Source organism: Podarcis liolepis, assembly GCF_965112155.1.
Source record: "Podarcis liolepis genome assembly, chromosome: 15".
NCBI lineage: Eukaryota > Metazoa > Chordata > Lepidosauria > Squamata > Lacertidae > Podarcis > Podarcis liolepis.
Window position 1 is genome coordinate 8,809,746 of NC_139566.1, and position 21,919 is coordinate 8,831,664.

A 21,919-nucleotide genomic window follows, 5' to 3' on the forward strand; every position below is an offset into this window, starting at 1 on the left:
CTTGGCTCTTCCCTTCCTGAATTCCAATAATAATAATAATAATAATAATAATAATAATAACAACAACAACAACAATAATAATAATAATAATAATAATAATTTATTTATACCCTGCCCACCTGGCTGGGTTTCCCCAGCCACTCTGGGCGACTTCCTAAAATATATATAAATAAAACATCAAACATTAAAAAATTCCCTAAACAGGGCTGCCTTCAGATGTTTTCTAAAAGTCAGATAGCTGTTTATTTCCTTGACATCTTATTATAAGTTGGTTAATTAATAGGTTGGTTGGGCTGAGAGGCCGTGACTGGACCCAGGTCATACCTGGTGAGCTTCACGGCCGAGCGGTGGATTCGAACCCTGGCCTCTCGCAGGTCCTGGTCTGACACTTTGACCACTATACCAGAGGTGGCATAGCCTAGGTTTCTGCTACCTGTACAAACTGCCCACCATACCTGTGGTCCCCGAGGTGAAGATGTAGAGACAGGTATCCGACAAGCTGTCTGGAGTGGAGAGTTCGAAGGGGACGGGCTCCTCAGACGCTTTCTCCAACAGATCCTGGAGCCCAGTCACGTGGGGAGGATAGGGCCCCTTCCCCAACACCCAGACCGCCACGCCCATTTCTTCCAAGCTGGGAAGGATGGGCTCCACAGCTTCAAAAAGCTCTGCAAAGAGACAGAGAGACGGAAAGATGGAAGTAAGCGTCAGTATACAATGTGGGCTGACCAGGAATCGCCTAACTCAGCTAAGGCTGCCGCCGCCTCCATACGCACATTTAGGCGCTACACTACCACTTTAAACACTCCCGGCTCTGCCTCCTCAAAAAAAGATAATAATTCTGGGAGTTGTAGTTTCCTTATGGGTGCTGAGTGGTGTTAGGAGACTCTCCAGTTCCCCTCATGGAACTACAACTCCCAGAGTTCCCTGGGAAGAGGGGCTGGTTGTGAAACCACTCAGGAAACTGTTGCTCTGTGAGGAGAAGGTGGGGTGTGTCTCTCACAACTCTCAGCACCCCTCACAAACTATACTTCCCAGAATTATTGAGGGTGGGGGAGCCACGGCTGTTTTAAAATGGTATTATTTAAAATGGTAGCCACAGCCTGGGATGAGAAGGACCGGCTGTGGTTCATGAACTCTTGAGGTGGCTGTTAACTCCTGGATAATACAAAGAAATAGGATGAAACGTGGAGAGCTGCTGCCTGCCTGTGTAGACAACATTAGGTAAGCTGGACCAAAAGTCTGGCTCACGATATGGCAGCTTCCTATATGTTCCTATTTACTCATATCATGAGGACTGGAATCTTAACAATTATTTTTAAGGGTAGGTCATAGCTCAGTAATAAGAGCACCTGATTTGCTTTGAGAAAATGGTGAGGATTGAATTGGGATTTAGAAATTGAAGAAGAGGCATGGAAAGACTGTGGACAAATGCAACGCATAAATCCATATCGGCAACAGACAGAGAAAGAGCCCTTTAAAATCATACATGGTTGGTACTTAACACCTTGACGCCTAGTCTATATAGACCCAAACAGTTCTCCTTTGTGTTGGAGAGGTTGTCTCTCTATAGGGACATATCGACACATGTGGTGGAAGTGTCCAAAAACAGGAATGTTCTGGGGAAATGTTTTTATAGAGAACTCTTTGATCACAAGGCAGACAGTACCAACGACTGGCTTTGCTTAACTTGTATAGTCAGGATTAGGATTGGGCCATATCTGGTTTTCAACATTGTGATATATCACCTGCCAAACATTGCGAAATACTGATATATCACAATGTCTGAAATAAGGATGGTGCTAGGCATTGGCTGGCTTCACGGTTTTCCCCGCATCATGATTTTTGCATAGCACACAAACACATATAATGATTTATGATAATTTGCCAGGGCAAAAATGATGAAACTGGTATCATGTTATGGCTTGCAAACCAGCTTTGGACGATATAATCAGCGGCGTAGCGTGGGTTGTCAGCACCCGGGGCAAGGCAAGTAATTTGCGCCCCCTAACCCGTGGATTTGCGCCCCCTAACCCTACAAATCTATGCCTATGAATGATGGTCTCTCTCTCTCTCTCTCTTTCTCATATTCCAATTGATTCCCATTTCCGTCGATCGATCCCCGAAGCTCTCACCCAGCGAAATTCGTGCGTAATTACGCTTCGCCATCCCTAATTCTGCCGCTTCCACCGGGAAATCATGACGGTGCGTTTCTCCTCTCCAAACTTTCCCCGGCCCTTTGCCGGCCGGTGCAGCCCTTTTGGCTATGAGCTCCCCTCCTTCTCTGCCCGCTTCCGACCCCACCTCCCTGTCCAGCCTCCCTACCTCCTGAAAAAAGGCGATGGCGCCGAGCAGGACACCCCCGCGGCCATCGGAGAGAGGCGGGGCTGAGGGAGGCAAGCCAATGGGCGAGGCGGGGGTAGGTGGCCACGGGGGCGGGCGCTGCCGCAGTCCTCGGGTGGGCAAGGTAGGAGTAGGCAGAGGCTGGCCGGCCGCTCTGACAATAGGGGTGGGCCGAGGGCACGACGGGGCTGGGCCCTCTGGACTCGCGGCCCCCCCAGATGTTGCGCCCGGTGCAGCCGGCACCCCTGGCACCCCCCACGCTACGCCACTGGATATAATCACCCAGCCTTGTCAGGATATGCCATAAATTAGAAACAAAGAACTCGTACCCCATCTGTTAACTGCAACAAGAAATACCATTGCCAGGACATGGGAATAACTGCAATTATTGATTTGAAAAGCTCTTATGCGCCTTTATTTTCCCGTAATTAAGATAGCCATGCCACCCAAAACGGGTATCATGACCTTCTAGATCTAAAATATCCCAATTTTTTAATGTACACCAATCTTTCAACCAGAGAAGACATGAGGCTTCGTAATATAACTTCAAGTCCAGTAACCTGTAGCCACCTCTTTCTACAATATCTATTAATATCTTATGCTTTACTCTTGGTTTTTTTACCCTTCCACAAAAATTTAGAAATTTATTTTTGCCACTTGTCAATACAGCTGGTCTTTCCTATAATTGGAATTGTTTGGAATAGAAAGAGTAGCTTCGGTAAAACCATCATTTTAATTACCGAAATACAGCCCAAGAATGATAAATTTAACCTAGTCCATGTCTCCAACTGTCTTTTGATATCTTTCCAACAATTGGTATAATTATCTTCATATAAGTTAATATTATTTGGTGTTATCCATACTCCTAAATACTTAATTTTGGGGTAGATTTTTATTTGTATTATTTTTTCATCTGGCAACAGATTTTTAACTAATAGTTTTGTCTTGTTTAAATTCAGTTTAAACCCCACGACTTTACCATAACCATTGTTGGGGAAACCGACATGGAAATTGCAGGTAGCAAGAGGACGGGGAAAATATGGTAACTTTTAGGGAAGTCTGGGGCGACTTTATAGATCATACAAATAATGAGGCATATGGCAGAACGGTGCCTATGGTCTACAGCAGAGTTTGGCATGCGTAAAGCACACATTTCAATTAGTATTTGTTGTTATTCCCTCCTGCCTTTGTATAAACCCTGTAGAGCATAGCTGCTGCGGATACAATATATCTTTTCATTTGAGGAAAACAGTCCAAGCGATAGAGATTATCGGGCATCCTTTCATGTTTGTTAAGATTGTGATGATTTTAGCATATACACTTCCAATGAGGTTCTGCAGTGCATTTGGAGATGACTCTCCGATTGCAGGTAGCTGTTTTTATCTTTAATATTTATTTACTTATCACCTGGCCACAGTGATCCATGCGACGCTCACCTCCAGGCTTGACTACTGTAATTCGCTCTAAGTGGGGCTGCCCTTGAAGCTGTCCCAGAAACTCCAGCGGGTGCAGAATGCTGCAGCGAGGCTCCTCACGGGGTCTCTGCCATGGGAGCATATTCACCCAGTGCTTTTCCAGCTGCACTGGCTCCCAGTGGAGTACAGGGTCAGATTTAAGGTGCTGGTTTTGACCTTTAAAGCCCTTCACGGCCTAGGACCCTCATACCTACGGGACCGCCTCTCCCGGTATGCCCCACGGAGAGCCTCAAGGTCCATAAATAACAACACCCTAGTGGTCCCGGGCCCTAAGGAAGTTAGACTGGCTTCAACCAGAGGCAGGGCCTTTTCAGTTCTGGCCCCGGCTTGGTGGAACGCTCTGTCTCATGAAACCAGGGCCCTGCGGGATCTGATTTCTTTCCGCAGGGCCTGTAAGACAGAGTTGTTCCGCCTGGCCTTTGGCTTAGAATCAATTTGATTCCCTCCCCCTCTTTCTTTTTCCTTTTTCCTTTCTCCTCCTGTGATGAGGCTGCATTTTAATATTTTAATGTTTCAATATTTTAATTGTTGTATTTTAATCATGTTTTTCATTCAACTTGTTTTTATTATTGCTTGTTAGCCGCCCTGAGCCCGGCCTTGGCTGGGGAGTGTGGGGTATAAATAAAAAATTATTATTATTATTATTATTATTATTATTATTATTATTATTATTATTAAAAAGAGCACCAGATTTGCATGCCCAAGGTCCCACGTTCGATTCCCGGCGTCTCCAAGTAGCATTGGTTAGTGTCTTCTGCCTGCAGAGCTGCTGCCAATCAGTGCAGGCTATATTGAGCTAGCCGGATCAAAAGTCTGGCTCAGCAGAAGCCAGCGTTCTATACGGCCAGCTAACCTCAGTTTCCCCACTGAGAGCGAGGGCAATCTGGGCTGGCTTCCGCGGTCCCACTCCCACCTCCCTCGCTAGCCGGAGAACGCAGCCATTAGTCACGCACCGGGAAGGTCCATTCGCCGGCCTTTTGTCTCCGCTGCCGCCCCTGCCCCCACCCCAAAGATGACGACAGCCCTCCGCAAATTGAATCAACCCGGCAGGCAGCAGCAGCAGCGATGCGTTAATCCCCACAAAGGCCTCCCAGTTCCCTGCGATGTGGGAAACAAGGCTTTGGTTCAGGTTGGGGTATTAATTAGTGGTTCAAAAAGCAGCCTTGGGAGTCTTCTCACATTGCAGGAGGACCGACAAACGAGGAAGGGGTTTGTTGTTGTTTTGAATTCCCTTATTCAAATCGAGAGCGCATTTGAAGCATGCAAAAGAGTAGACTGCTGGATCCGGCCAAACAGGACCCATCCTGCTCTCCTTCTGGCAAGTCCACAAGGAAGACCTGAGCGCAAGTCACTCTCCCCACCTGCGGCTCTCCAGCCTCTCGTACTGAGGTAGACTTGCTCTGAAGCTGGAGGTTCTAGGCAGCCACTGTATTCTGCTCTGGTCAGACCTCACCTGGAGTACTGTGTCCAGTTCTGGGCACCACAGTTCAAGAAGGACACTGACAAACTGGAACGTGTCCAGAGGAGGGCAACCAAAATGGTCAAAGGCCTGGAAACGATGCCTTATGAGGAACGGCTAAGGGAGCTGGGCATATTTAGCCTGGAGAAGAGGAGGCTAAGGGGTGATATGATAGCCATGTTCAAATACATAAAAGGATGTCACATAGAGGAGGGAGAAAGGTTGTTTTCTGCTGCTCCAGAGAAGCGGACACGGAGCAATGGATCCAAACTACAAGAAAGAAGATTCCACCTAAACATTAGGAAGAACTTCCTGACAGTAAGAGCTGTTCGACAGTGGAATTTGCTGCCAAGGAGTGTGGTGGAGTCTCCTCCTTTGGAGGTCTTTCAGCAGAGGCTTGACAACCATATGTCAGGAGTGCTCTGATGGTGTTTCGTGCTTGGCAGGGGGTTGGACTTGATGGCCCTTGTGGTCTCTTCCAACTCTATGATTCTATGATTCTATGATTCTAGCCATTTTGTCTCCGGCGAGTCCTCCCTTCCATGAATTTGACTAGTCATCTTTGAAAGCCACCCTGAGGCGGTTTTCGGCACCTTCAGAAGAGTCTGCTGGAGCCGGCCAAAGTCGTTGTTGTTGTTGTTTCTTGAATTTATATAGCACCCTGTACCCAGGGGGTCTCAGGGCGGTTCACAGAATAAAATCAATATATAAAACCACAAAATACCTGCAACATAGCTCAGTCGGTAGAGCACAACTCTTAATCTCATGGTCGTGGGTTCGAGCCCACGTTGGGCAAAAGATTCCTACATTGCAGGGGGTTGGACTAGATGACCCTCGTGGTTCCTTCCGACTCTTATGATTCTATTATCCTGTTTTCACAGTGGCCGACCAGGTACCCTAATGGGAAACCCGGGAGCACGACCCGAGTTCAAAAGCAACTTGTGGCTCCCAGGAGCATCTGTGGCAAATATTCTCCCTTCTGCACCCATTCTGGTCCGTTTTAGACACACCGAAACAGGCCCCATAAGCCAATTTGCCTTACTCCAACGCAGCCCATTTATTAACATGGGAATAAAAGGCATCTTTCTGTGACTGCAACGTCCTTCGGAGACAGGCCAAACTTGAATACCACACTGGAAGGCCACAACTCCCCACTCGCTATCTCGAACCGATACCTTTATCTCTCCCGTTATAAAAAGAAAACCTTGAGTTGGCCTGACTCAATCAATCCCTCCTTGTTAAGCAAGTCGTGTTCACAGCGAAGGCTATTTTTAACATGGATGCTTTACATATGTTCAGATGCAAGCCAAACACATTCTCATATAATTTAGGCCTGTGCAACTTCTATCCAAATACACTTCTTCTTTTTTTAAGGCAATTGTTTGTAATTGATGTGGTTTTATTAAAATTATTTAATTATGGCAGGCATTGACGCACCTGGGGTGTATGATTTATCAAGTCCCTACATGAAACTGAATATTTTGTGGGACATAGTCTTGTTTGATCATTGAATTCTAACCTATCCCTTTCAAAAATGGGTATAAACATCCTTTTCTGAGCATCTCCCCCCAGTTTGGAGATACATATGACCTTTGGCCTGCTACCAAATTCTAGCCTTGCTGATTCAGCTAATTATGATTTGATTAGGGTTTCTCAGCACCACATCAATAATCAATACCAGTTGATTATAGGTGAAAAACACCGTATCAACATTTTAGATTTTCAATGCTAGCATTTTGCAAGGTTTTTATGCCGTAACCTCATTTTATCTTCTTTTCTGTGGTGTTTAAGGAAATGTATTTGCTATGAGCCTGGAGACACATCTTGGAACAGAGAATTTTCCCATGTGTGGATACAAAAAGGAGGGGGGGGGTGATAGGCTAGCTGTCTCTCTTAACTCTGTAATTGTTACAGAAGGAACTATGGTGAACAACTTCACGGCCGGCGTCAGCTACAAAGAAACCAGTCCAACAACAACTGTTGCGGTTGCCTCCAACATTAGCCCTACTCAGAGTAGAACCGTTACAATTAATGGACAGGACTAGCTTAGATGAATTCATTTAAATGGGTTTGCTCTGAGCAGAACTTAATTGGAGGATGACCCTCTGCATAAAACTCTGGAGCCCCCATTCAGAATTTTGGGTAGTGTAAAAACTATTATTTCGGGCCAAAGCGGATGAAATTTGCAGGCATGGGAAACCTTCCAGAGTTTTAAGGCCACTTAAAAAAAATTTAGGAGTAGCGGCTCCTATAGCCATATCTATTTATCTAGCACAGGGATGTTCAACAGGTCAGTTGCGATCTACTGTTTGATCCCTGGGAGGTTTTGGTAGATCGCGGTCGATTGCTGGGTCTCTTTCCTTAGCGTTAATAAAATATAACCCAGCCTGCCCCCTCGCCCTGCCCTCTATTGTTTCACGATGGAGTTTACTCATCAAGGCTGTTTGTTTCCCCAACGATCTGTTGATGAGTGGCTGTTCCCCTTTCTCCCTTGAGCTTAGGCTTGGATTCTCAAAAATCGGGGCTTTCCTCCTCCCTAAAAAAAAGCTCCGAAACTGTGACCTGAACCCCCCCAAAAAGGGGGTAGTTCACTGCCAGTTTTTAATTCTGTGAGTAGATCGCAGTCTCTCAGGAGTTGGTCACCCCCTAGCAGTATGTATATATGTATGTGTCATCCAATTTTATGTGTGTATAATCCAATCTCAGAGCAGACCCATTGAAATTAATCAATATGTCTGACTTGGATGAATTCAGCAGGTTGAATCCAAGTAGAACTTAGTTGGGAAACAACCCTTGGGAGGGTTAGGGTTAAGTGACAATTTCCATCAGGCTGTGCCCCTCAACTCGGATCAGCAGCCATTCCATCAGGCTATATAGGAGAGGAAGAGACTGGACCGCAGGGCCTCTGCCAAAAGACCAGCAACTTTTGGCTCCTCCTCTCCTTGAAAACTTTTTTCTTCCCCCTTTCAGCTATTCTTGACAAGAACTCCACAGCTAATAATAATAATAATAAATTTTATTTATATCCCACCCTCCACAGCCGAACCCGGGCTCAGAGCAGCTAACAACAGTAAAACGATAAAACATTCTAAAATCATTTCATTATAAAATTAATTCCAACCAAATCAAACTGGGTCTGAGATTTCCTTTTTCCTTCCCCCTCCCAAACCCGTTTTCCTTTTGTGCCGTGGCTCTTGGTGTGGAAACCCGAGGGCCGGAACGGTCTTATCGCTGACTTTTGCAAGCTGCTCTCGGAAGATACACACACAGTAAATGAAGAATCCTGCTAGATAAAAATTAAAAGTCCATAGCGTCATGCATTCTGTTCCTCCCCCCCGCCCCCCAAATCCCTGGCCAGAGGCTCCAAGGAACCCCACAAACAGGGTGTGGAGGCGTTTTGATAGCTGAAAAGTATTTATTGTGACCCCGCCTTTGAAACTGCAAATTAACCCAAATTTATTTGGAACTGCACCACTCTCGTTGATGCAAACTGCCCTGGGATAAAGGGTGAACAATAATTATAATGATAATTACAATAATAATAATAATAATAATAATAATAATAATAATAATAATAATAATATCCTTCCCTGCTCTCTGCCCTCCAGTGTCTGGACTCAAAGGTACACTGCCTCTGGAGGCGCCACTCTTCTCAGCCATCATGATGGCTAGCTGCTCGTATCTAATCCATTATCAGTGATGCCTCGCTGGATCAGAGCAAAGACCAGCTTCCTGTCTCCAACAGTGAGCAGCAGCCAGGAAGCCTAGAAGCACAGCCCTCCCTTGTTTTGTGTTCCTGGTATCTGGCATTCAGAGATAAACTGGGTCTGAAGAGGGAGGCTCCATTCCTAATGGCGATGGCTGTTTGTGCCTTGCCCAGTCCAGTCTCTTGTTTCACCCAGTTATCAGCCGGATGCCCTAATGGGAAGGGCACTAAGGCACGGCCAACAACTGCTATTCTCGGTTAGACACCCTCTGCATCTGGAAGCTCTCTTTAGCTAACCGTCCTGTAGGGAATGTTTATATTTCCTTAGCGGATGATCAGAAATAATCACTAAATGTGCCCACTATTTGCATGCAATTTAAAAAATAATAATAATAAGGGGACCCCTAGAATCATAGAGTTGGAATAGACCACAAGGGCCATCGAGTCCAACCCCCTGCCAAGCAGGAAACACCATCGGAGCACTCCTGACATATGGTTGTCAAGCCTCTGCTTAAAGACCTCCAAACAAGGAGACTCCACCACACTCCTTGGCAGCAAATTCCACTGTCAAACAGCTCTTACTGTCAGGAAGTTCTTCCTAATGTTTAGGTGGAATCTTCTTTCTTGTAGTTTGGATCCATTGCTCCGTGCCCGCTTCTCTGGAGCAGCAGAAAACAACCTTTCTCCCTCCTCTATATGACATCCTTTTATATATTTGAACAAGGCTATCATATCACCCCTTAACCTCCTCTTCTCCAGGCTAAACATGCCCAGCTCCCTTAGCCGTTCCTCATAAGGCATCGTTTCCAGGCCTTTGACCATTTTGGTTGCCCTCCTCTGGACACGTTCCAGTTTGTCAGTGTCCTTCTTGAATTGTGGTGCCCAGAACTGGACACAGTACTCCAGGTGAGGTCTGACCAGAGCAGAATACAGTGGCACTATTACTTCCCTTGATCTAGATGCTAGACTCTATTGATCTGCATCTATTGATGCAGCCCAGAAAAGCAAATCATTACCTTTATAAGTAATGATTTTATTTGTACCCTGTGTTGCCCCAGCCACACTGGGCGGCTTCCAACACATATAAAATCATAATAAAACGTTAAACGTTTAAAAACTGCCTTCAGATGTCATCTAAAGGTTGTACAGCGGAACCTTGGTTTGCGAATGTAATCCATTCCTGGAGTCCGTTCGAATCCCAAAACCGTTCGAAAACCAAGACGCATCGGACGTTTGGCTTCCAAAAAACTTTCGAAAACTAGAACATTTACTTCTGGGTTTTCGGGAGCCGATTTGTAGGTCAACTAAGCTGTTTGAGAACCAAGGTTTTACTGTATTGTTGCTTATCTACTTGACATCAGATGGGAGGGCATTCAAAAGGGTGGGTGCCACTACCAAGAAGGCCCTCAGTAGGACCCGATATGGGGGACCTGTGGCCCTCCAAGGGCTGTTGGGACTCCAAGTCCCATCAGCCATCATGGCCAACTATCAAGCATGATGGGAGTTGGAGTCCGGGAACATCTGGGAGGCCACAGGTTCTCTGCCCCTCTCCTAGACACATATCCCAGCCAATCAGGGATCACATATAATTATTGACTCTTTTTTTTTTCATTCAACATGCTAGCATTAGAGAAGAGAGCAACGCACCCAGCACCCTACAGAAAAGCAAAGAGTGACAAATTCTCCTTGCTATGGGGCAGAATGTCGCCAAACTGGTTGCATTGCGCCCTGGGTTGGGGGGGGGGTAGAGGTGACACAGCCGCCCAGGACTGATTTGGCTGTATTCCTGAATAATCAGCACATTCTATCACCCTTAGCAATGGAAAGACCGGTGAAACAGCCACGATGAGGCTGCCTGTTGCAGCTCTGCGTGAGTCCCTGCACTGGGCTCGCCTCCTTGCAATCAGGTCCTATCCGGGACAGCTAATGCTGCCACATCTCTGCAGCGTTCCAGCCATTCCAAATTCAGAGACGCAGCACAATGGTCTGCTGTCAGAGGAGACTGATTATCCTATCTCTGTTTGAGTTGCTGCTCACCTTCTCCCAAACAGCCTCTACCGGGGTAGAGGAGAAAAACAGGAGGTACGGTATTTTTCGCTCGATAACACGCACCAGACCATAACACGCACGTAGTTTTTAGAGGAGGAAAACAAGAAAAAAAATATTCTAAACGAAATAGTGGATATATGATTTTTGTGGTTCACGCTCTGGCCACAGACATGTGATCTGACAGTGAGTTTGGAGTAGCCCAATGCAAAAATCCTGAGGATCCACGTGGATCCATGCTTTGTAACCATGGAGGAGGGAAGGAAGGGGAACCATGGATCCTCTGCTCACGACTGCAGCAGATCCCCCCCCCCCCGCAGGCATTCGCTCCATAACACGCACAGACATTTCCCCTTACTTTCTAGGAGGAAAAAAGTGAGTGTTATGGTGCAAAAAATACGGTAATTGCGCTTTCTCTGTATACACAGTTAGAATATTCTCTCATTCTTAAGGCAAGAGCGAAGAAAGAGTACTTGTTCTCCAAAGAGGGTGCCTGCTACATCTCTGTAAGAGTAGCTGCTCTGGGCTCATTTCCTTTCAGTGTGTATGTGTGCAATTCTGAAACTGATAAGACCCTTGGCTTTTTCAATGATAAGTTGGGCTGCAGAAAGCGTGCTGGGGAGACCACACATAGTAACTTTTGCTTGGTTTAATAGCAAATAACAAAGTTACTAAAGTAACATTTGCTTGGTTTAATAACAAATAACAAAACAAAAACTCTCTTTACACTAAATTACATTATATCAATAAGTGTGACCCATCCGCCAGGGTACTGAGAGAGCTACTTGCTGCTCTTTATATACTATACCCAACAGCTTCATTAACACAACTTAACAGCACCTGCTATGCTGCTTCACGGCTGTAAAACCGGGTCATGTTATTTGCTCTGGCCCTTAAAGACATACTTGTGGAACAATAACGAAACCTAAAATTCAAAGAAACCACCCAACAGCGACTGGAACACTTCGGACATTCCAAACACAGAAACAGAGGATTTAAACATTTTTGTATTGCTATGTTGTGAACCGCCCTGCCATCTTTGGATGAAGGGTGGAATAGAAATTGAATAGGTAAATAATAAGGATTTGCCCCTGGAAGTAGCTGCCCACCGCACAACTGGTTGCTACGGTGGGCTTTGAACCAGGAGACACAAGCCAGAGGAAGCCCGAAACCAGGTTAAAAACCCACTAGCAAGCAAGCAAGCCCATGTTTAGCGTGCCCCTGCACAAACATGCAGAGAAGTCGATCCCGCTATTCTCAACGAGGAAGGGGCGCTGCACAATGGTGGGTCATCTGCCCTGCATGCAGAATGATCCTGAATTCAATTCCTAGCATCTCCAGGTGGGGCTACGAAAGACTCTTCTCTGGAGAGCTGTTGCCAATTGATGGAAGTGACGCTGAGCTAAATGGATCAATGCTCTGACTCTGCAACATAAGAAGCGCCTGCTGGATCAGGCCAATGGCCCATCTAGTCCAGCATCTGGTTATCGCAAGGGCCCACCAGATACCTATGGGAAACCAGCAAGCGGAACCCGAACTCAGGACCCCTCTCCCCGCCTGCGTTTTCCAGCAAACCGGCATTCAGAAGCAACTGCGGAGCCAATGTGGCTGGTAGCCATTCTTAGTCCTCTCCCCCATGAATCCAATTCCCTTTTAAAGCCGTCCAAGTTCATGGCCATCACTGCCTCCTGTGGCAGGGAGTTCCATAGTTCAACCCTGCACTGCTTGAAAGAGGACTTCCTTTTATCTGCCCTGAAACTTCGAGCGTTTGGTTTCGTTGCATGTCCGAGAGTTCTAGTACTAGGAAAGAGGAACAAAGCCTTTTCCTCTATCCGTTCTCTCCGTGCAGTGCGTAATTGCATAAACTTCCATCGCGGTGCAGCGATAAAACCGCTTGCGCATTTGCAAAGCTAAGCAGGGTCTGGTACGGTTTCCAATTGGAAGGGGATGCTGCGTTGACATTTCTGCATTGCAGGGAGTTGCACTAGATCAGGCTTTCCCAAATTTGGGTCCCCAGCTGTTTTTGGACTACAATTCCTATTCTCCGGTCCTGCTAGCTAGGGATGATGGGAGTTGTAGTCCAACAACAGCTGGGGACCCCAAGTTTGGGAAACTCTGGACCAGAGTTCCACTACAATTCCAACTACAATTCAATGAGAAGACCCAAACACCCCAAGCTTTCTCCATAGAGGAATCACTCCCTCCCCTTGAACCCCCCTTGAGACGACAGCCTGAAAGCTGCTGCCAGTCCGTGTCTACAGTACTGAGCTAGATGGACCACAATGGGTCTGATTCAGTCTAAGGCAGCTTCCTACCTTCCCACGGAGCAGCGGTTTGATTTGGGAAGAGAGTGCTTAGCCCTCCCTACCTTCCCTAATAGGGGTTTACTTCCAAGTAACGCGAGCCTTGGATCTCAGCCTCTGCAGACCCCCAAAGCTCGCCAAGTCCCTTTTACAGACCCGAAAGGACAAACCGCGACGGGGTGGGGAGTGGGGGGTATGCAACTCACCGTGCGCCACCAGGACCGCCCTGGCGCCGCAAGTGCGCACGCAGTGGAGCAGCGCCCCTCGGCGGAGCGCGGTGCCCAGGAAAGCCGGCACGACGCCCAGCTTGGCCAAGCCGATCCAGGCCCAGATGAAGGTGGGTTCGTTGCCCACCAGGAGCGCCACCGTCTGGCCGGGCAGGAGCGGCGGCTGCCCGTCGGGCAAGCGGAGCAGCGCGTTGGCCACGCGGTTGCTCTGGCGCTCGGCTTGGCCGTAGGTGAAGCTGCGCTCCTCGAAGCGCAGGAAGACGCGCTGGGGCCGCGCTCGGCACAGGCGCCCGAAGCGCTGCGCCAGGCTGAGCGCGCCCGCCTTGCCGTGCAGCAGCCGTCGGCGGCAGCGCCAGGCGCGCACCAGGAAGGCCAAGTCGGCCAAGGCGAGCGGCCGCAGACGGCCGGGCAGCACGGCCAGCAGCAGCCCCAGCAAGCCGGCGGCGGCCAGCGCCAGCACCGAGGTGAGCCACATCGTGGCGCGCCGGAGGAGGATGGAGACGACGGGGAGGACGGCGCGGCGGCTGCGATGGCTGGAGCTAGAAGAGGGAGAGCGGCGGGAGGAGGAGGAAGGAGGAGGCGGGCCGGGGCGGACCGCCGAAGGAGCCTCTGCCGCCAGCCAGCCAGCCCCGCCTCCGCTGCGAGGCCCAGGGAAGGAGGGGCGCCAGCCGCCCCTCACCAGGCGCCCTCGGCGGCCGGAGGTGGAAGCAGCCCGAGGAGAGAGCCAGGAAGCAGGCCAGGCGGAGCTGGAAGCCGTCCGGGCTCGGGGAAGAAAGGGGCCTCTCCATAGCAGTGGCTGCTGGGGAAGGCGAGCCCGGGAGGGCTGGCCGTCGGGGCTCCTTTTGGAGGGCTGATCCGGCAGAGGGGAGCCTCTCCAGGACCCTCGCGCGCGCCCAAGTCAGCGGGCAAGGCGCGCGGCCGAGGAGAGCTTTCCATGGCACAAGCTGGCCGGTCGGGGTTCCCTCACTCCGGTTTTTGGACGCGGAGCATCATCCGCCAGAGACCATCAAGCACACGTGTCGGATAGATTTCATGGAGGTCCGTCTAGAGCCAGTTGGGCTAAAGGATGGCTAAATGGAGCCTCTCGTCTCAGGGGCAGTCTACCTCCACGGATCAGAGACTGGCAGGAGGTGAGCAGGGGTGCCTTCACTTACTACTGGTGAGCTTTCTCGCTCAACGGAAGAGCATCTCTGCACACGATGCTGAAGGTCGCAGGCTTAAGCTCCAGGTTTGACTGAGAGACCCCTGTCTGAAATCCTGGAGATCCTCTCGCAGTCAGGGTTTCCCAAACTTGTCTCCAGCTGTTTTTGGACTACGACTCCCAGCATCCCTAGCCAGCAGGACCAGTGGTCAGGGATGATGGGAATTGGAGTCCCAATAGCTGGAGACCCACGTTTGGGAAACTGGTGTAGGCAATACTGAGCTTAAATGGACCTAAATGCAACTCTTTAAGGCTCCCATTTAAAGCAGCTAAACAACCATGAGACCAGGAACTTGCTTTTTAGAGGAAGGGCTGTTGCTCATTGGTAGGGCATCTGCCTGCATGCAGGAGGTTTTGGGTTCCATGCCAGCATCTCCCAGTAGGGCTGGAAGAGACCCCGTCTGAAACCTCAAAGAGCTGCTGCCAGCCCGTGTAGACAATACTGACCTAGATGGACCAACGGCGTGACTTACAAGTTGAGTTGGAAGCAGAAAGTTGGACTAGGTGGACCTTTGAAGAACAGGCCTCCTCTTCTCTCCTCAAAACCACTCGTCATTTATAGCTTTAGAGAAGGGACGGGGGACTCCTCCAGGTAGTGATAGACAGCAGCTCCTAGCCAGCACGCCTAGTGGTCAGGAACGGGCTCCTTTGGGAGGAGGGGGCTGGATATAAATTTATTCTAAAAAATAGCTAGCAACATCTGGAGGGCCGCAATATTCCCCCATCCCCTGGCTTTGGAGAATTCAAACCACTTCTGTGCATCAGCAAGTCTTACAACGACCCTGCAAGGTTGGCCGACGGGACCCAATATCCGTGGGAGGAGAGAGAAATTGGGTGCTACCTTGCGGCTCCAGGCAGAACAACGCAACTCTGGGTTTAAGGTGGAATTAAGCCTCGGGTTTGCAAGCTAGACATGCGGAGAGGCATATGTCAGCATTCGTTCCTGAGGGCAGCCCTGTAAAAACTCTCAAGTGGCAATTTATTTTAAAGAAGGCAGGGAGGGTTCACGCGAGAGAGATCTAGGGCACCCTTCCCCAGATGTTTCCAGATGTTTGGGGCTACAGCTCCTGTAATTCCTGGCCATTAGCAGAACTGGCTGGCGCCAACAGGGAGCAAATTCCAAGACCTATGGAGGGCACTGGGTTATGGAAAGTGGTGCCAGGGCGTTACAGAAACCTATAGCTATTTGTACAGACTGCTTGAACAACATACGGGAGCTCGCCTCTTTTATATACTGAGTCAGACCGAGGCTCTGGTGTTGAGCTATGAGCCGCCGCTTAAAAGATCCAGCAAGATTGCAGTCCTCATGAATAATTGTTGCAATCTGTCTGTCTCGAGAGACAATGGAGTGCACCTCCAGGGGTGAAGTCTAACCACTGAAGAATCTTGGCCTGCGCTGGCTGCAGAGACCAGTAACTCAGACCTGCTGCCTCCTGTGTTGTTTTTGCTGCATTAGCAGCAAGAGAGTGACTGCCCCGAGGCACAAGCCGGGGCAGTGTGTCTGGAGGTCCTGGGCTGACCAAACGACAAGACCTCCCTCTCGACCTCACGGATGTGGGCCAAAGGAAAGCAGAGCAAGACTTTTGGGCACCGGCTCGGCTGCAGGAGTTGCCGAAAGGAGGTGTACAAGACGCCGCCCAACAGTCTTAGGGACTCCGCCCTGGATTTGTGTATGGTCTTCTGCTATGCCATAAGATCCACTGTCCTGTGATACCGTATTTGAGTTTGTACTACTGATGAAGTCCAGGACGGCAAAACAAGGCTAATATTCCGGAAATCCTTGTCTTAGACTCTGAAAGGATTCTGTGGAACTGCAACAACCTTTGGTGTGGATTGTTGGACTCTATGAACAGACAGGTGGAATAGGCACTTACACATAAATGGACAGTATGCATGAACCGATTAAAGAATTAACTGATCCACTGGGTGTTCTACTTTTTTCATTGAACTTTATGAGCTACTTCTGTTGAAATCTACAATTCAATACAATGGATGTTGTTGTTGTTTAGTCGTTTAGTCGTGTCCGACTCTTCGTGACCCCCTGGACCAGAGCACACCAGGCACTCCTGTCTTCCACTGCCTCCCGCAGTTTGGTCAAACTCATGCTGGTAGCTTCAAGAGCCCTGTCCAACCATCTCGTCCTCTGTTATCCCCTTCTCCTTGTGCCCTCCATCTTTCCCAACATCAGGGTCTTTTCCAGGGAGTCTTCTCTTCTCATGAGGTGGCCAAAGTCTAGGAGCCTCAGCTTCAGGATCTGTCCTTCCAGTGAGCACTCAGGGCTGATTTCCTTCAGAATGGAGAGGTTTGATCTTCTTGCAGTCCATGGGACTCTCAAGAGTCTCCTCCAGCACCAGAATTCAAAAGCATCCATTCTTCGGACATCAGCCTTCTTTATGGTCCAGCTCTCACTTCCATACATCACTACTGGGAAAATCATAGCTTTAACTATATGGACCTTTGTTGGCAAGGTGATGTCTCTGCTTTATACAATAAATAGTATATATTATTTTTTCAGATGTACAGCCAGTTACATCTTGTGTGTTTATTGAATGTTTCACATAACCAGAGGTTTGTTGTTGTTTTGGGTTTTCTCCTGAGCCTTTTCTTCTCCTGAAACTATCCCACAAGGCAGCGGAGGTTTACGATCAGAGTTTTCCTTCTCCTGGATGGGCTACTTTCCCAGGTCAGCGAGTCCCTCACTTCCCTCTACAGCACAAACAAAACCCACCTTCTTGACCATTGGACCCACCATTGCTCTCGTTCACTCAATCTGCCTGTCTTCACATGCAGGGGAAGCCCCTAACTCACTGAGGGTTTGAGGTTCATTGGCTCCACTCAGCTGGTTGAGCCAGCCAGTCAAAGCTGTTTCCCAGGGTGTGGGCTCTGTCACATGCCAACAGCTTCTGGGAAGCAAAGGTGAGAGCTGAGTGCACCAAAGGTGGACAAACTGCCCAATAATAATAATAATAATAACAATAATAATTTATTATTTGTACCAGTTACAGATAGGTAGCCGTGTTGGTCTGCCATAGTCAAAATAAAAAAATTCCTTCCAGTAGCACCTTAAAGACCAACTAAGTTAGTTCTTGGTATGAGCTTTTGTGTATCTGAATCATAGAATCATAGAGTTGGAAAAGACCACAAGGGCCATCGAGTCCAACCCCCTGCCAAGCAGGAAAAAGTGTGCATGCACATGAAAGCTCATACCAAGAACTAACTTAGTTGGTCTTTAAGGTGCTACTGGAAGGAATTTTTTTATTTTTATTATTTGTACCCCGCCCATCTGGCTGGGTTTCCCCAGCCACTCTGGGCAGCTTCCAACAAAACGCTAAAATACAATAACCTATTGAACATTAAAAGCTTCCCTAAACAGGGCTGCCTTCAGATGTCTTCTGAAAGTTTAGTAGTTATTTTTCTCTTTGACAGCTGGTGGGAGGGCGGGTGCCACTACCGAGAAGGCCCTCTGCCTGGTTCCCTGTAACTTGGCTTCTCGCAGTGAGGGAACCACCAGAAGGCCCTTGGCGCTGGACCTCTGTCCGGGTAGAACGATGGAGGTGGAGACGCTCCTTCAGGTATACAGGACGGAGGCCGTTTAGGGCTTTAAAGGTCAGCACCAACACTTTGAATTGTGCTCGGAAATGTACTGGGAGCCAGTGTAGGTCTTTTAAGACCAGTGTTGAGTATGACATGTACCAGAGGTACCGTCCCTCCCAAGAAAAAAAAAAGGCTGATTTAAATAGGAATCTACAGAGTCAGGTCCATTTCACTCAGCACTGCTGACATTAACTGGTACCAGCTCATCAGGGTTTCAGAAATGAACTTTTCTGGGAGCTGTGTGGACTTCAGGTGGTCAAGGGGCTGGTGGGCACCGGGTGCAGAGACTGCTGCAAAGACGAGGACCGAGTGGGCGACAGGGGTCTTTGAGGGACCCAGCTGGGCTGGACTCCCACCCGCAACGTGCACACTCCGCCCAAGCGCCCCCTGAGAGCCAGTGTGGTGTAGTGGTTAAGAGCAGTGGACTCATAATCTGGTGAACCGGGTTCGCTTCCCCGCTCCTCCACATGCAGCTGCTGGGTGACCTTGGGCCAGTCACACTTCTCTGAAGCCTCTCAGCCCCACTCACCTCACAAAGTGTTTGTTGTGGGGGAGGAAGGGAAAGGAGAATGTTAGCCGATTTGAGACTCCTTTGGGTAGTGATAAAGCGGGATATCAAATCCAAACTCTTCTTTCTTCTCCCGAATCGCAGCCCATCCCCCCCACTTCTCATCTCTACGGTTTGCAAAAGTCAGAATAAACCAGCTCTCTCCCCATAAAGAGGGGGGGGGGGAAGAAATGAGCTTTTCTTGCCCCTACCTGAAGATACCAGGGTTTAAACTTAGGCATATTTGCGTAGAAAGTACATGTTCTGCCACTGGGTCTCGTTTGGCCTGTGCCCTAGAAAGAAAATTGATATTCTAGCCCTGGGGGTTGACTTAAAACAGGAAGAAAAGGAGCTTCCTGATACAGTAGATTAACTGCAAACAGCTCTCCAGAGTTTTAGACAGGTAACCTGTCTCGTGGCCTACCTGCAGATGCCAGGAATTGAACGCGGGGCCTTCTGCATGCAAAGCAGGGGTTCAAGACCCTTCCCTTGAAAAAGAATGTAAGGTTCTAGTCCTCATGTTGTTCTGAATAATGGGCAACGGGTCTTCGGGGTTCCAGGCGGGGGTCACTTCCTAGCCCTGTCTGCAGCTTGAACCTGGAGCCTTCTGCCTCTGAGTTTTGGCCCATTCCTAAAGATACAACGAGGCCCTCACGTTTCTGGATAAAGGGCCAATTTAAAAAGGAATAGAGGAATCTGCCTTATACCAAACCAGGCGCTTTGTCCAGCTTAGCTCAGTGTTGTCTACGAAATGGCACCGTCTCCATGCTTTCGGACCGAAGTTTCTCCCAGTCCTACCTGGAGACGTCGGGAATCGAACCCAGGACCTTCTGCATGCAAAGCATATGCTCAGCGGCGCTTCCCCACTGACCTGCCAGCAGCGCGAAGAAAACAACCAGCCCTAACCTTTCCCCTACTTAAAGGCAGTTTGGGGGAGTTTTTTTGGTTCCCCGCCGCCTCTGGGCAAAGCTTCCTCCATCACTATGAGTTGCAGATGTTTTGAGGAATGGAAAGCAGGAACCGCAACAGAAATACCCACATTTCCGCCCTTCCCCTGCCGCCTCCTGAGGTGTTTCCAGCAGGCAGACATTCCTTGCCGTTTGCTACAAATGACTTGCTTGGCGCAAGCCAGAACTCGCTGGGAAACTGGAAAGCTGCGGAAAGTGTGAAGCTTTCCCCCCTCGGCCGTAAAGCTAGAACTTCGAGCAAAAGATACAAGAAGAATCTTCTAGGTTCTGAGAGATCACATTCACCCGGTGCTATACCAGCTGCACTGGCTCCCGGTGGGGTACAGGATCAGGTTTAAGGTGCTGGTTTTAACCATTAAAGCCCTATATGGCCTAGGACCCTCGTACCTACGGGACTGCCTCTCCTGGTATGTCCCACAGAGGAACTTAGGTCTTCAAACAAAAACATCTTGGAGGTCCCAGGCCACAGGGAGGTTAGGTTGGCCTCAACCAGAGCCAGGGCTTTTTCGGCTGTGGCTCCGATCTGGTGGAACGCTCTGTCCCAAGAGACTAGGGCCCTGCGGGACTTGACATCTTTCCAGAGCTGTTCCACCAGGCCTTTGGCCAGGGCACAGCCTGACCCCCTCCTTTGGCAATCTTCACAGAACTTTAGCCTAATGGTTGCCATCATTTTGAGTTGAATTAATTTTATAATGAAATGATTTTAGAATGTTGTACTATTTTACTGTTGTTAGCTGCCCTGAGCCCGGCTTCGGCTGGGGAGGGAGGGATATAAATGAAATTTATTATTATTATTAATAATAATAATAATAATAATAATAAATTTTATTTATATCCCGACCTCCCCAGCCGAAGCCGGGCTCAGGGCAGCTAACAACAATCAAATAAACAGTCAAATAGTCACACAATCTAAAATTATTATTATTATTATTATTATTATTATTATTATTATTATTATTATTATTATTATGTGCTGCAGCCGATTGAAGAATGCAGGTTGAGCCAGGCTGGCCAAAGAGGCCAGCATCCTGCCCCTAAGGACCTAGGAATATAGATAGACTGCCCCTGGAGCTGGAGGTTCTGCAAGAGCATCCAAAGAGCCCAGCTGCAGGATCAGGTCAATGGCCTGCCTAGCCCAGCATCCTGCTCTCTCACAGTGGCCAAATGCCCCTAAGGACCTAGGAATCTAAGATAGACTACCCCTGGAGCTGGAGGTTCCATAAGGAACACATCAGGAAAAGCTTTCTGAGCGTAAGAGCTGTTCGACACCAGAATGGACTTCCTTGGGAGGTTGTGAACTCTTTTCCCCTTGGAGGTTTTCAAGGCCATCCGTCACGGACACTTGAGCTGAGATTCCTGCATTGCAGGGGGCTGGACTAGATGAGCTTTGGGATCCCTTCCAATTCTACGATTCCGTGTTTCTAAGGGCATCAGAAGAGCCCGACTGCTGGATCGGACCAATGGCCCAGCTTAGCGCAGCACCCTTCTCCCGCAAGCGGTCAAACGGATACCCCAATGGGAAGCCCATTATCGGGACCCAGGCACAAGAGCGACGCTCTACCAACAGCAGAGCTGGAACGCAGCCGTCGTGGCTGGGAGCTGCCGAAGCGATGTGGTAGGCGAGCAAGCTCCTTGCCTTATTTACGACTCGGGCCTTGAACCCGAGCCAGCTCCGAAGAAACCGCTCCGGGCCAAAACCTCAGGAATGTAAGGCGATACAAACCCGAGAGCTCGTCGGAGGGCGTGCAAAGCAAACAAGAAGTTCTGTCGCTCCTTCATCTTCCCGCATGGAATGTAGGAGGTACGCGGTTTGATCCCACGCATCTCCAAGGCTGGGGGTGTGGTGGGAGCAGGTCTAAAAACCCCAGAGAGCCACTACCAGCCAGTGCAGACAGTAATGGGCTAGATTGGCCAATGGCCCGACTTGCCAAACTTCCCATGCCCCGATTTAAATCAGAACCATGAGGACTGGGTCCTTGTTTTGTTTTTAAGGGGAAGGTACAGAGCAAAGAAGGGACGCGGGTGGCGCTGTGGGTTAAACCACGGAGCCTAG

General features: G+C 48.9%; 1 protein-coding gene across 1 annotated transcript in view; it reads right to left on the reverse strand.

Moving 5' to 3' along the window:
- Positions 1–14,492, reverse strand: part of SLC27A3 (solute carrier family 27 member 3) — a gene marked incomplete at its 5' end in the record, with an annotated part of 30,666 nt that extends 16,174 nt beyond the window's left edge. Inside the window, 6 exon segments of the mRNA XM_083477050.1 lie at positions 456–665; positions 13,536–14,106; positions 14,109–14,168; positions 14,170–14,376; positions 14,378–14,450; positions 14,452–14,492. Of these exon segments, the coding sequence (XP_083333176.1) occupies positions 456–665; positions 13,536–14,106; positions 14,109–14,168; positions 14,170–14,376; positions 14,378–14,450; positions 14,452–14,492 (1,162 nt within the window).
- Positions 14,493–21,919: the final 7,427 nt, after the last annotated feature.